General features: G+C 34.7%; 1 protein-coding gene across 3 annotated transcripts; it reads right to left on the bottom strand.

The window, feature by feature from the left end:
- Nucleotides 1-13403: 13403 nt before the first annotated feature.
- On the bottom strand, nucleotides 13404-15336 carry LOC131076317 (transcription factor bHLH118-like). 3 transcript variants are annotated; one of them, XM_058013446.2, is made up of 4 exons: nucleotides 15106-15336; nucleotides 14488-14851; nucleotides 14060-14386; nucleotides 13404-13961 (listed from the first exon to the last, which is right to left on the bottom strand). In XM_058013446.2, exons 2-4 carry the CDS (start codon nucleotides 14797-14799, stop codon nucleotides 13863-13865), a joined length of 738 nt encoding a protein of 245 aa, XP_057869429.2. In that variant the 5' UTR covers nucleotides 14800-14851; nucleotides 15106-15336; the 3' UTR covers nucleotides 13404-13862. The 3 variants fall into 3 exon arrangements, with proteins under 3 accessions (XP_057869429.2, XP_057869430.2, XP_059070140.1); XM_058013447.2 differs by having other exon boundaries at nucleotides 14488-14848; XM_059214157.1 differs by lacking the exon at nucleotides 15106-15336 and having other exon boundaries at nucleotides 14488-15082.
- Nucleotides 15337-15592: the final 256 nt, after the last annotated feature.

Genomic DNA, 15592 nt, shown 5'->3' with positions numbered 1-15592 from the left:
TACATATGCACAATATAGCTCATATGCATATTACAGCTCATATGCATGTAGAGCACATCCAAAAAGAAAAGTTACAATGTTTCACAAAAAATATATACAAAATTGTCAAAATTATTCTACCATATTGTAGAATTATTCTTCTAGATGGCCCAAAATCAATCAAGTGAACCTTCTGGATCAACTCTAACCCTTAGTGTCTCAAGTATTGCCTCATGGCCTGATTCATGAACTTTCCACAAATCCTTGTTAAGAGGTCTACCATGATATTTAATCAAATGAATATTTATTGCAACAAGAAGGTTTGAGTGATGAAGAATATGTCTATGTGTCTCAAAGTCCTCAAACAACCAGGCATTATAATTTTTGATAGGGTACCTACATTTTATAGAAGGATAAGTTAATGCCAAAATCAATACAACGAATGCTAAATAAATGAGTTAAAGAGGTCTCAATACAACTTGACACAACAATGGTACCTTCTAAGACATGTCCCTGTCACAACAATGGATCCTATTGGGTACTCAATACCCTCTCCATCAACCACTTTAGAAGTCAATTTCTTTTTGGCCTCAATACAATGACACAAAAAGTAATATGTTCCTTCTTCATTGTTCTCATCTACAATAACTGCATATACATGACCTACATTTAATAGAAGGATATAAGTTAATACCAAAATCAGCATAAGTTAATACTAATAAATTAAGCTTAAAATTGTAGCAAATTGCAACCCTTTACCTAGTTCAACTATGTCTGATACATGGTCAAAATCCACTGATGCTTCAATCTGGTTCATTTGTAGTGCCCTAGGAAGTTGATATGTATCTAGGGTTTGCAAAGGTCTACAAGACCATTGGTCAACCCATTGGTCAACCCACTCTTTTGATTCACATTCATCCCACAAAAAATGCATACACGAAGAGCAAAAGCATGCAATCTGTCTAGTATAAATAACTAATGATGTTGCATTTGAACTTCTAAATGAATGCATGCCACTTGATCCAGTAAGTGTACAACAATCTAGATAGTTTTCAATGTTAGATTCACTTATTAACCAAAAATATCTAGAAACCATAGACTTACTTGCATTACCTGGTCCCATCGTAGAGTTACACCATTGCACAATTGTTTTTGCATCTATTAACATTGCACCACCTTCATACTTCAATTTCTCTCTAGTAAGAGCTCTTTTGAAACATGCTCCTGCACCATCATGCTCTCCCTTTCCATGCCCTGCCTCAATGAAATTCCAAAAATGTTGTACACCACTTGTCACATTCATCCTATTCAACCAGTAGAACATCCTTGCATTCTTGAATTATGCAGTGCAATTGTCCAACCATATTAAGTGTTGGTTGTATCTTATATATCTTTTCCTCAAACTATCATATAAGACTGTAAGGGTCAGTTCAAGAAGATGAGTCCACTTTTTGGCCAAAAAGTGGAAGTGTTTTCCCTAATTTTCAGGTTTTGTCTCTTTTGAGCTTAAATTTTGAAATACTTGGAGATTGAATCTTGGAGAAAGTCAGTGATCTAAAAGATACCCCTCTGAGTTTACTTTCCAAATATATAATTTATTTTAATACCAACATAATAAAAAATAACTTTTTGAATGGATTTCTAAAAACTATGTTTTAAAAATGCCTATTTCAGGACCATACCATGCATGTGTACGACACACACTTTTTGACACAATTAAAATTATTTTTTCAAACCATTTTGGGAAATGTTTTGTAACACACTGAATATTTATGAGCATATTTTTCTATATTTCTTTTTAAATTAATTTTTTAATGACCGTAATTATCTTTTTAAAAATTTGATGTGTACGACCCACATAATTTGATGTAAACTTAACATTTTTTTATTTTTTAATTTTTAAAATAAAAAATAATTTTCTATAGATTGATAACATATAAATTTTTTTTTAAAATTCATTTAAATAAAAAAGTTATTAAATTAACAAAATTAGTTAATATTTCAAGTTTATGGACCCAATTTAGTATAAAGTAATTGAAAAATAGTTAAAATAATAAATTTTTAAATAAATTTACATATTTAGAATCTAGACAATATAATATAAAATGGGTTTTAATTTTGTATAAAAATTCGCTAATTAGAGGCACATAAACTATTTCAGAAGTTCATATCTGTGCTTTCACTCATGGAAATTTGAATTTGCAGGTCCATGTCTCAGGTGTGGCCATCCCAGGCCAATCCCAAACCTAATCCCAAGGCAAGTGGCAGGTTGTGGAATCAACTTCCACAAAATGGGGGCCCATTTACGAAACGGGGCCCCCGTTTTCAAAATGGGGGTCTGTTATTTATAAAATGGGGGCCCGTTCCTAAAATTACCATTACTGTCCAAAAATGACAAAATGTACCTGAAAAAAAGGGTAAAATTAGATTTAAAAATAGGGGCCCATTTTTTAAAAACGGGACCCCGTTTCGTTTTCAAACAGGCCCCGTTTGAGAACAAAACAGGGGCCCATTTAGTTTCACCTCGGGCCCTCGTTACTTTTTGCCTCAGGAGCCCGAAGCAAATACGGCTCCCCATTTTTTGAAAATGGGCCCTCGTTTCTAAGAGCGCATTTTCCAATGCGTGAACTTCCGCCAATTTGTGACCCATTACCTTGCACTTACCTGTAAAGAATCCTTGCACAAAATCTGAGGAATGAGTACAATCATTGCTGATATAGAAGTGATATTCTCTTATAACCTTTTTGTCCTCCTCGGTGCTATCATATGCATGCATGAATGCTATGTGTACAAAAATTGTAACTTGTGTAGAGTGGTAATACATAGATTGTACTTCATTTTGTGGCTTTAGTGTATAATTCTCAGCAAAATCAATGACAGAGACAATAGTGCCAAGGGGGAAAGTGTCCTTACATAAATTGAATTGCTCATCTAACCACCTAGCTCTATGTGTGTGACCTATGTACTCATACATTAGTTTCTCTTGAAACATCTTCATAAAATGAGCTACGCATATATCCCTTTTCACTAACTCACACCTCTTTAATTCTTTTACATATTTAACACCGCATGTGATTGACTTATATTTTCCAATAGAAACTAGTTCCTTACCAATTTCATGTGTGCTATCCAGATGTAGGCATCTATGCAACTGTTGCAAATTGCCACATGTAGGACAAAAACTTCTCAAACACATCATCTTATAGTAAACGCACCCGTCATCTCATCTATATAATACACTTGAAATAAATTCTCTCAGTGACTTAGGAGGTGCTTGTAGACCACATTCCTGCAAAACATCGTTAGTGTGCAAAGTACAACAGATATAACAATAAATATCATAATGCATGGAATATTCAACATGGACCCTACAACAACATGTAGTACGTGCATGATTAATCTTAATATAAAATGGTTTTGTCATCTCAAAAAATCATTGACTAATTTTAATCTGAGGAAAGCTTTGAAGAAACCTTTCATAAAATTGTGTTTGAGTGGTATCTAAATAGTGTTTTGGATGTGGCTCGCGATTACTAATTCCAATTTTCCTTCTAACAACATCTCTTTGGTTGGGTGAAACCCTTGTGTTGTCATGCCAATATTTCTCAATTAACGTTCTTAGTGCATCAACAACAACCTTGTCCTTGCATGGGAGTCTACCTGAGAATGACCAAAGAGAATTATTGTTAGGATACTCGATTTTCTCTCGCCTCTCTAAGGCATAGTATATTGTGGTTCTACTTATCCTTAATGACTTCCTTGTTTTGCTTATTAAACGAGATTTTTCCTTTCCCATTATGGTTGATGTAAGGACACGAAAGTAACATTAGCATCTTTAGTGCATGATTTCAAACCAATGGCTTGGTATGCATCAAAAATATTTCTCACAATGATTCTTTCACTATTATTTTCAGATGTTCTTAACCCTAAAATTTTCATTATCTCTCTAAATTTCATCTTTTTAATCATTCCAACAACTAATTGGCATCTTCCACTTTGATTTAAGTTTTCAAAATTGTTATTCGAAATTCTTCTAACTATTCTTCTACAAGTTCTTTCGGATATTTTATCATGCATTGGCTTCACAATATTTTCATCAATATGTATTAAGAACTTTGGTTTTCTACTAATTATTCTAAGAGGTGTTAATATTGGTGCATGCTCTTCATTTTCATTAGGTGCATTATGTGCATTGATCACATCAAATTCAAATGGTATATCTTCTTCAATTTCATTAACATGTGCATTCACCGAATCATTTTCAAATGGTGTATGTTCATTGCATTCATTAGGTGCATTCATCATATGTATTTGAATTGGTGTATGTTGATCATTTTGATTTGGTGCATTCATCATATCAATTTCAATTGTTGAATGTTCATCACTTTCATTAGGTGCATTAGATGACGTACCTTCACGTAATCTCTTCATATGCTCCCAAGTTGTCTTTCCTTTGCTGCCTCTCTTTGTTCATTTGTTCCTCTCTCATTCTTTCCCACTGTCCTACACATAACATCATTATGACAATCCACAATCAAATAGCAAAAAAACAACAAATGATCATCATTTTGTTACAAATCTAAGGTAACAATAATAAAATAACTTAAAAAAAACCAAAATACAAGACAAATCAATCAGGATCAAAGAAACAAAACAACAAATGATCATGATTTTGTTATAATCTAAAGTAACAATGATAAAATAACTTCAAAAACAATCTAATATATGAGACAAATCAATCATTCCAAAGAAAAAGTGACAAAAGAATATGAAAACCTGATTGTTACTATCCTAGAAAATCATGTGCAAAAGCAATGGGGCATTCAAACATCTTGCAATGTTGGGTTTTAGGCCGTTGGGACTAAAATATATTAAGATTTTCCCATAACCCGTATGGGTTATGGAAACCTTTTATGTCAACGTTCATAATTTCTCATAACCTATACGGGTTATGTAGAACTAGGAAAAGGAGAGGGGGAGAGGGAGAGAGGGAGGGAGAGAAAAGGAGAGAGAGAGAGAGAGAGAGAGAGAGAGAGAGAGAGAGAGAGAGAGAGAGAGAGAGAGAGAGAGAGTAGGGGATAGGAAGAGAGGGAGATTGGGAGATTGGGAAAAGGAGAGAGAGAGAGAGAGAGAGAGAGAGAGAGAGAGAGAGAGAGAGAGAGAGAGAGAGAGAGAGAGAGAGAGAGAGAGGGGAAAGGGAGGGGGAGAGATGGAGGAGAAATTTGGAGAGAGGGAGAGGGAGAGAGAGAGAGGGAGAGAAAGACATATAAGATAATGAGAGGGGGAGGGAGAGGGGGGAGAGGGAGAGGGAAAGGGAGGGGGAGAGAAAGAGAGAGAAGGGGGAGAGGGTGAATAGGATATGATAATGAGAGAGAGAGATAGACAGAGAGAGAGAGAGGGTGAGAGACATGAGGTAGAGAGAAGTATGAGGGGGAGATATATATATATAACTATATATATATATATATATATATATATATATATATATATATATATATATATATATATATAGCTATAGCTATAGATATGCATATATACATACATAAACACATATTATCTAGGTATGTCTAAAATATGTGTAGTAAATGCTAAGCTTACAAGCATACATTATTATGTCTTCATAACCCGTAGGGGTTATTTAAAACTGCGAATAGTACTTTTTGTTTTTCAAAACCCGTGCAGGTTTTGGCTTGGCAAGAGGGTTGGAAAATGATCCTAAGGCTTGCAAGCCCATTTTCCCCCCTTTTTTGTCCCTTTACATGTTTTTTCATCCTCCAACATGATTTCTTGACTTCATCGTCATCAGGTTTACAAATGATCAAGTGGGTATCTCTAAAATTACCACCATAATCTCACGCATCTTAGTTTTTTGACCATATAATTTTTTCTATTTTTGGACAACATTAGCATAATAAACTTTAATTTTCTTTATCAGTCCCTTGACAGTCCTCACAGACATATGTCTACCATTTTTTTTAATAAATTTTTATATACTTGACCAGATTCAAAATAAATTACATATTATTGTTATACATTAGATTCTATACACTTAAAAAAAAAATGCAGTTTTGACTATTTTAATGCAAGTTATGCCCAGCGCATGAATGTGTGCCAAATTTTCATGATGCAGTCACTTACAAAAATCATAAAAAACAAAATACTCAATAGAAAAATTACAAAAAAATACCAAAGGGTTTTGCAAAATACTAAATCTAACTATATATTTTTTGTAACATAGGAAAATAGCTATGTTATATTTTTCTAAAAAAATCAGGAATAATTGTTCATGCGTGAAAGGTTTGACCCTCTTAATATTATCCAATTTTTTAAAAAATTAGTAGTTTAGAAACTAGATTCAGAATACTACAATTCTTATTCTTTTCTCAACTCCTAGTTTTGTGTGCATGACCTTCAATTAGCTCTTTGAAGTTCAGGTTAACCTATTTTTAGAAAAATAGTGGCCACTTATACCCCCCTTTTTGTTCACCATCTTGGTGCACTTACCCATGAAGAAAACGTATCTAGTAAGACAACTATTTGGTAAACAAAGTGATACTAACAAAATATAATAGTTAGAAAAGATATGAAATCACTAACAACAATCATAAGAAATAATTAAATTGTTAATAGAGGTTGCGACAATGGTCAGGCTCGAAAGATATCTCCTAGTGCTATAACATCAACACTCCCTCTTAGCTAGGGAGGTATGTTTCCATATATACATGTTAGGGAGTCTCTCAACATGACATCCAAAATGGCTACTCCCATTTGTGGATAAGAGTTAATCATGGAGTCACTCAACGTGATGTCCACCATGGCTACTCACATGTGTGGAAAGGAATATGTGCACAAGTGCCCATCATGGAGTCACTAAATGTGATGTCATCATGGAGTCACTCAACATGGCGTCCACCATGGATACTCCTAGATGATGGATAAACACAAGAAAGAAAATTATCACGGAGTCTCGCAACGTGATGTTGTCATGGAGTCACTCAACATGACATCCACCATGGCTACTCCAAGAGGGTGGAAAGAATCACACCTTTGTCTCAGAGATGGACAAGGGATTTCGCCTCAAATTTCTCTATCACAGAGAAAGATGCATTATAAAAAATATCACTAATGTTGAGACTCCCTCTCATCAAGGGCTTCATTCCCCACAACTCCAAACTTGTCTTGAAAATGCAAAAACTTCACTCTAGAGAGAGGCTTGGTGAGAATATCAGTTGTCTATTGATTAGTCCAAATATATCTTAGCAGAATAGCTTTCCTCAATATGATATCTCTAATGTAATGGTATTTGATCTCAACATGTTTTGTTATGTCATGGAACACTAGATTGATAGATAACTTCACACAACTTTGATTGTCACAATGAATAACAATCAGCTCCAATGATTGTACAAACAATCCTCCAAGGATCTTTTGAAGCCACACTTCTTCATGAGTTGTTACACATGCTACAATATATTATGCCTCTGTTGTACTTAGTGCCACTGAGGATTGCTTCCTCTTGCACTAAGAAATCATTGTAGAATCTAAGCGAAAGAAACATCCAGAGGTGCTCTTTCCATCAACTAAACTCTCAGGCCAATCAAAATCAAAGTAGCCTTGTATCTTTAGATCTACATTGGAAGAATATCTCAAACCATATCCAACTATCCCACACAAGTATCTCAAGATATGCTTAGCTACAACTAGATGAATTTTCCTTGGTTCACACATGAACTGACTAAGGGCACTCACTGCATAACAAATGTCTGGTCTAGTATTGACTATATACATCAAGGATCCAATCAATTGTCTGTACATGGTGGAATCTACAAGATCTGAACTAGCTACAAACTCACTCAGTTTCTTTAAATTTGTTTCCATTGGTTTAGACATAGATTTGCAATCCATCATCCCAAATCTCTTCAAGATATCTATCGTGTATTTTCCTTGACTTAGAATAATCTCATTGGCTCTCTACCACACCTCCAATCCTAGAAAGTAATGCATAAGACCTAAATCCTTCATCTCAAATTTAGAAGCTAACTTGTTGCATTTGACAATGAGATGATGTTCTCTAGTAAGAAATAAGTCATCAACATAAAGAACCAGTATTATAATCTCACCATTAATTACCTTGAAGTAAATATTTGAATCCACATCATTATTGGAGAATCGCAAGCTCATCAAGTATTGATCAATTCTTTGATACCAAGCATGAGGTGCCTTTTTAAGGCCATACAATGCCTTTTTCAATATGCATACATTGGGTTCCTTTCCTTGAATCACAAACACATCTGGTTGTTCAATGTACACTTCTTCTTCAAATACACCAATAAGGAATGTTGTGTTTATGTCCATTTGGTGTATTTTCTATCCTTTAGCTTATGCAATAGCAATAATAGTCCTGATGGATGTATAGTGAGCTAAAGGAGAAAATGTATCCTCATAATCTATTCCCTCTTTTTGAGAGAATCCTCTAGGCACAAATATTGCTTTGTACTTTTCTATGCTCCCATTAGCTACATGCTTGATCTTGAAAATCCACTTCGAAGATACAACTGATTTCCCTTCTAGTCTAGGTACCACATCCCAAACATCATTCTTGAGAATGGACTGATATTCCTCTATCATAGCATCTTTCCATACTTGTTGAGTTGATGCCTCTTCAACACTGTCCAAGGTTCAGATTCGATGATGTGACTCATTGATGCCACATAGCTTGGAAAATTTTGTGGTCTTTTGCTTTCTCTAAATGTGCCTCTAGGAGCTGCATATTTTTCTAGATCTTGCATAGTCTGTCTAGCCCATAGAGGTCTCTTTTGACCTATAGCAATATCTCTTGGACCATCTGTAGGTTCCAAAGGCTCAACTGGATCTATAGCCTCTTCAGGTTCAGTAGACTCCCTCTGAATCTTTGGAGTATGATCAACATCCATGTCCTAAGGAGTATCTTGGTCTTCATTATCTATTTCCATGTATGAACCTTTATATCTTTTGAATAAAACATCTTCTTCAAAAGAGACATCCCTATTGATCTCTATTTTTTTCTATCTTGGAATGTAGATCTTGTAGGATTTTCAAGATTAACTATAACCCACAAATATTTCTTTCTTGCCAGATGGTTCTAACTTAGATCTCTTATATTTAGGCACATGAATATAAAGAAGACAACCAGAGATTCTCAAATGACTAACCTCGGGTTTCACACCTGTAAATGCTTCTTCAAGAGTCACACTTTCCAATAGTCAATGAGGGCTCCAATTCTAAACATGTACTACAGTTTTGGTTGCTTCTACCCAAAGAAAGGTTTGTAAATCTTGATCATGGATCATAGCTTTGGCTGCCTCAACTATAGATCTATTCTTCCTTTTTGCAACTCTATTTTGTTGGGATTGTAAGGAACACAAAACTCCCTCTTAATCCTTGCCTCAATATAGAAATTACGGAAGCTTCAAGAGGTGTATTCTCCTTCGTTATTAGATCTTAGAACCTTGATTATTTTTCTTCACAAGTTTTCTACTTGATCTTTAAATTATTTGAATTTCTCAAGTACTTCTTCAGATTCTTTAGAATTCAAAAAAATAAATCCAAATCTTTCTAGAGTAGTCATCAATAAAAATTACATAATACCAAAAACACTTAATGTTGGTAAACCAAACTTAAATAAGATCCTATATCCCAATCTACTTATTTTCTCTCTTCAATATTCAAACACACTCATATGATCCTATATCCCAATCTTCAATAAGATCTTACAATCATATATACAAAAACTAAGACCAAATGTATAGGTCGGCTCACTAAAGATATTACAATTAAAATCAATTACAAATAAGTCTTGATGCGATACAACATGTTGACTCAATACATTTACTATATTATCCAATCAATAAACCATTTCCATAACATGCCATGCTGATCTGGAATAGATAACATGTACCGGTCCATAACCTAGACCTATCCTCTGATAAAGGCAATTTTGTCAACCCGATTAGACCAATAAGAAAAACACCAAAACCAAACTTCCAATCCATGTCTTCGACATAACCAAATGATCTCCAGATGATAACAAGTCATCATCGCTTCCGGTGAACCATATAACTTGTTGGTGAACACATACTGGTGATTGTGTATAAGCCACTAACCATACCGATGAACATAATGTATACCTCCAAGAATATAAGTGTTAACATCAATGGCAAAACCAATGTAGCACATGTCGAAGTCATCCATAATACCAACACACCATGCTTGTTGGAGAAATAGATCCAAATAGAGGATAGATCACATTGCCATGGAAGGTTAAAAAGAACACTTATACTCTATGTCTCGAAAGTGGTAGGCATATGCTCTCCCCTTAATTGGGTGACCAAAAATCCAAATCCACTCTTTTATGCTTGCTTTACTTTCAAGTATTAAATCCTTTAGAGGGTCTTCCTTCCCGAAGCCTTCAGGGGGCTAGTGAGAAGGGTATGACCCAAGTGAGCAATGACTTTATTGCCAAGTTTACCAATCCACTATATTTAAATGTGGAGGCTGATGAAAATCTCCTCCAATGGAAGTGTGTAATTGATAGCCTTCCCCTCGTATCCTTGTGATGTGAAAAGCCTTTGTTCCAAAGGTTGGGAAGCCCCTTACTTGAGTTTATCATTTTTCATGCTGAACAAAATCCTTACTATGAACCATAGAAGTAGAATCTTTGAGCTGAGTCAGTTGCCATACATTGACAATATCATAGTGCAAGGGTGCAGAACAATCTGTCGCCAAGATTTCTCACCATATATCTCCCAAGATAACTACCCAATTGTGAAGCAATTCACTTCAGGTTAATTTCTGGCAAAAGGGAAAAAAAGGGGCGCCCTCTAGGGGGTGACAAGGTTGTTTGAGCTGATAGAGTATCGAGACTAGTGGGCTATGATATTATCAATGACCCTTGAATAAAGAGTCTACTTGGTGTGTCTTATTTGTATCCAAACCAGTGAAAACATTGGGGACTTGAAAATATCCTCACAAAAAAATAGACTCAATGTTTAACATAGGGATGATCATTGTTTTCATGTGTTCTATGTCTTCTTGTGATGAAAATTGAAATATTTTGCAAATCAACAAATACAACAATCAATACAAAACAAAGAGAAAAGAGAAACCTTAGAGAAAAGAGAAACCTTAGAGAAACGAATTTTCAAATCCTATAAAGCACTTTTTTGAGGTGGTTATTAACTTTTCAACTATTTTTAGGCAAGATTTTCATCCAACAAGATTAGGGGAGTATCAAACCAAGTGATCAAGAGTTTATCATCCAACTATCTCAATGACAACAATACCTAGCTAGGTATTCAAGTTAGTCAAATCAAGTTTCCATATTGAGAGACTTTATCCATATCATTTGACATGCTTTGTCATGGGGGCCTATCGAACAAACCCTCTATTCAACTTAGTGAGCTTGAGTATCCGAAACAAAGTATCTATCAAGTCAACAACATCAACCTATCTAAATTGAAACTTTGATCACTCGTGTGACCATCTCTTGTCGCCTGGAAAAGAAGAAGCTTATTCAAAGGAAATGAGTCTTAGCCTAAATCAAGATCAAGATCAAGATATCATGGCTTTCCAATCTATCCCATTTTTTATCAAGATCCTACCTATCAAGAATCCTATGATGATCCCCTAAGGTTTTCGTATTCCATCGACGATGATCCCCTTTTATCTCAAGAGCAGTATCTTGTTCAACATCCACCTCCTAAGCAAGAGCATGATATCCCTTCCATCTCCTTCACTAATCTAATTTGAAATCAAGAGAAAAGCACAAACTCAAATGATCCTACTCCAAGTCAAGATCAAGATCAAGGAATCCTTTCATCCTCCAAATCCATTTTAGGTCCTTTCATTCCACAGTCAAACCTTTCATCCTCCAAATCTATTTTAGCTTCTTTCGTTCCAAAGTAAAACTATTCATCCCCCATATCCATTTTAAGTCATTTCATTCCAAAGTCAAACTCTTCATCCTCCAAATCCATTTTAGGTCCTTTCATTCCAAAGTCAAACTCTCCATCCCTTCCATCCATCTTGGGTCCTTACTTCCCTCCAAATACCATTCCATTAACTCAAATGATCCATAAGAAAGATCAAAAAAGGCACGCATCTTTGAACTTCTTTCAAACATCTATCTAAACATATTTTCAAAACTATTCTTCCATCATTTCCTTTATCTATTTTGGGTTCTTATGTCCCAAAATTCAATTTTCCTCCATCTCTTCATCACTTCTTGAGTTGTGTAACAACACTCATCTTGAATATATTTCCATCTATCATCGCACAAATCTTCAAACATTCTATCTATTATCCAACACCTCTTTTCTATCCTTCCATCCCTTTCATTCAATCCTTTGCATAAATTCATCATCTGTGAAATAGGCATTTGTGTCATTTTGTTACATGCTTGCCCATGCTCGAATCTCATGTTCAGTCCTTTTCCTAGATATCTATTCATGAAATGCTTAAGAATCTGAGGTTGTTCCTCTTTAACATTTTCTTTTGGTTGGGATACACACTCAATCCTGAAAAGAACCACTTATCATATCTTGGTACCGACATCTTTTGATTACTATATCTCATACACTTAATCAATTGCTCTAAATCATTCTGATCTCTTAGTCGGGCAGCAACTCCAACACGAACATCAATTGTTGGGCTGAAGTTGGTCGGAACCATAATAAACTCAAAAGGTCCCGCAGTAAATGCGGTCTGAAAACAATACACAACTTCACACCCTAGCATAGCTCATTTCCCTCTATATTTTTGAAGCTATTCCATAAGCTATGGTTCAATTTTTCAAGATGTACTTATTTTCAAATTTGTTGTCTAGCTCAAGTATAAGGTCAGTTCATAGCCAATAGGATAACATTGACTCCTCAAAAAACTTCTATTATTTTCTAGCCACATGCGAATGGCTGTGAAGGATAAAAAAAAGAAATACACAATTATTTTTTATACTAAAAAAAATAGAAAACTATGAACTACCTAAAAATCTGTATATATACACTACAGAATGTAACAAGGAAGTTAGTACATTCATCAACAAACAAAATGTCGTCTATATATGAATTAATGCTTTTCAAGGCAATGCAAAAGAACATTTTCTGTGCCTCTGTTCTTGATCACTTCATCCAAAAAACTGCAAAGAGAATTACTTTCAAACCTATCCCTAATGATGGTTTGTATAATAACATTGGGTAATACAAAACCTAGAGTCACTGGAATTAAGTTTTAAATGATATCTAAATACACTTCCATATCAAGATGAAAATAAAATAAAGCTACCAATTACAATCACTTTACTTCAGGACCAGAAGCTTCAATTCAAAGAGGCATTTTTCATAATTGTTGTATAATACTCAACACATAAATGGAGAGAAGGCGAATTGAATTCAAATAAGCAACCACAAATATAAAGGAAACTGTCTGGAGTGAGTAACTTTGTAGAGTTCAGACAGGAAACTGTATCCAGCGGACTAATCCTTTACATCTCCTATACTATCTAAAACTCTTTAGACGGTGAAATGAAAATGAAATCTTATAGCATTTAAGAAATTTCTATTTTCCTATAGCTTCTACTACTAGAGAACGTAAATGCTCTAAGCATAAACTCTTGCTTTTCTCAATCTACTTCCTACATAAAATTTATCATTCTCTAGAAAATAACATGGTATATAACAATAAAGAAAACAGATCAGTAAATGGTTTAAGCTAGAAAACAGACAATCACCAGCTGTTTTTCACTCTCACTTGTGAATTGCATGGAAATCTTTCAATAAGTAACAATAAAGAAATCAATCCAGTAAAAGGAGCGCCTTAGAAAGCAGATTATTACAAGCTATGGTCAATTCTCACATGTGAAGTGACTTTGCATACGAAGTCTTTTCACATACCAAGGTCCAAATATTTTGGTATAAAGCTCTGATGTCAAAACTACGAAGATCCGAAACCTGTCATAAAAGCATAACATGCATGTTTCAATCTCTTTACTAGTCCTTAAAAGCTAACATTTCTACTCAAAACATTCTTCAGAAAAAAAAGATAATACCTTGGCATGTATGGTGTGAAAGACTTTCTCGTTCCTGGCACAAGTAACAGCACTAGAGATATCAAGGCCATTATTTCCCAGTGTAAGCAGAAGATCAGACAAGACAATCTCACCCTTAAATGTGTTTGCTGAGATGAAAACACCCCAGCCATCAGAATTTACTTTAACTATAGGGAAAGTCTCAGATGGGACAGAAAAAGACAGATCTCTGAACAATTTTTCTTTTCTCATCTCATCTCTTGTTTGTGTAAGCTCCTTAATTTTCTTATGCAGATGGTTAATATAGTTTGTGCTTTGTGATAGCTGTTCTTCTGTTGAACATTTTCCCTGGATACCCAGAGCACTACAATCAATTAAATGAATGTAGTGGGTAAAGCGTAAACCCTAATGGCTATAATAAAAAATATATTCAAGTAAAAAGAGCGTACCGTAATATATTCTTCAGGCAGTATAGATCTCAAAGAAGAAAACAGTGTTCTAATGTCTCTCCGCCTTTCTCTCTCAACAAACTTGTGGAAGTCTTTCTTAAACATGGTTTCAGCATTTTTCTCCATTTGACCAGCTGTACTGCTGCTATTGATCTTTGGGTTTATGTAGTTTTCACCAACAAAAATTTGTAAGGGGAAAGAAGGCTGACAGGATGAACTCGTAATGGTGAAATTATAACGGCCATTACTGTTAGAAAAGTCATCGCTCTTGAATACAGCTGACTGTGAAAACCCACAATCGATTCTCTCCATATTTTCAGAACTAAAGCAGCGATTTGCATTAAACAACTCCGAACTGAATCTTCTGACAAAGATCATGGAAACTAAGTTATGACCCACAAATTATACGATTGTAAGAACATAATTAGTAAAATGGTTGATTTTTTGACACTCTGACTGAAGATTTGATTCGATCTATTGCCAGATCTGAAATCCTAAATCTGTAAGCTTTTGATTGCCTTAAATATTTCAATTGTCTCTCCTGCTACGAATTAAATGAAAACTTAAAAACATAAATCATTACAGCAATAAATAAACCATAGATTATTCAAGACAGACCTGCAACAAGATTGGAATTGTCTGTGATGCTGATCTGTTTGTGAAAACTGTGGAGAATCCCTAATTGCCAGATATGGTATAAGATACTTCAACTTCTTTCTACACTTCTCTACTGTTTTTTTAACAATACACCTAACACTAACACATATTTTATAGATTTAAAATATAGTATAGCAGTTTATCATCATTACGGATCAAATAACCTTTACTTTCTCTATAGCAAATATTAAAGTATCATATAATGCAAGTTTAATAAAATGTCCATATTCAAGTTGAAAAGACAAGTCGCATCAATCACGACCAACTAAAGAATAGACCTAGTTAGCGTGTTTTGTGAGGGAATTTGTTATTTTAAATTTATTAGCAGAAACATAGGTTTATTATTGTCATCATCATCTCTCATAGGGATGCCTCTGACCATGGTCCATGGAGGTATCTTGCCCTTCCTGGACTACGGTACGAGTACAGATATGCGGGCACATGCACA

This window comes from Cryptomeria japonica, chromosome 11, assembly GCF_030272615.1.
Source record: "Cryptomeria japonica chromosome 11, Sugi_1.0, whole genome shotgun sequence".
Lineage (NCBI taxonomy): Eukaryota > Viridiplantae > Streptophyta > Pinopsida > Cupressales > Cupressaceae > Cryptomeria > Cryptomeria japonica.
Note: the sequence above shows the minus strand (reverse complement) of the source record. Positions and strands in the feature narration are given on the sequence as shown.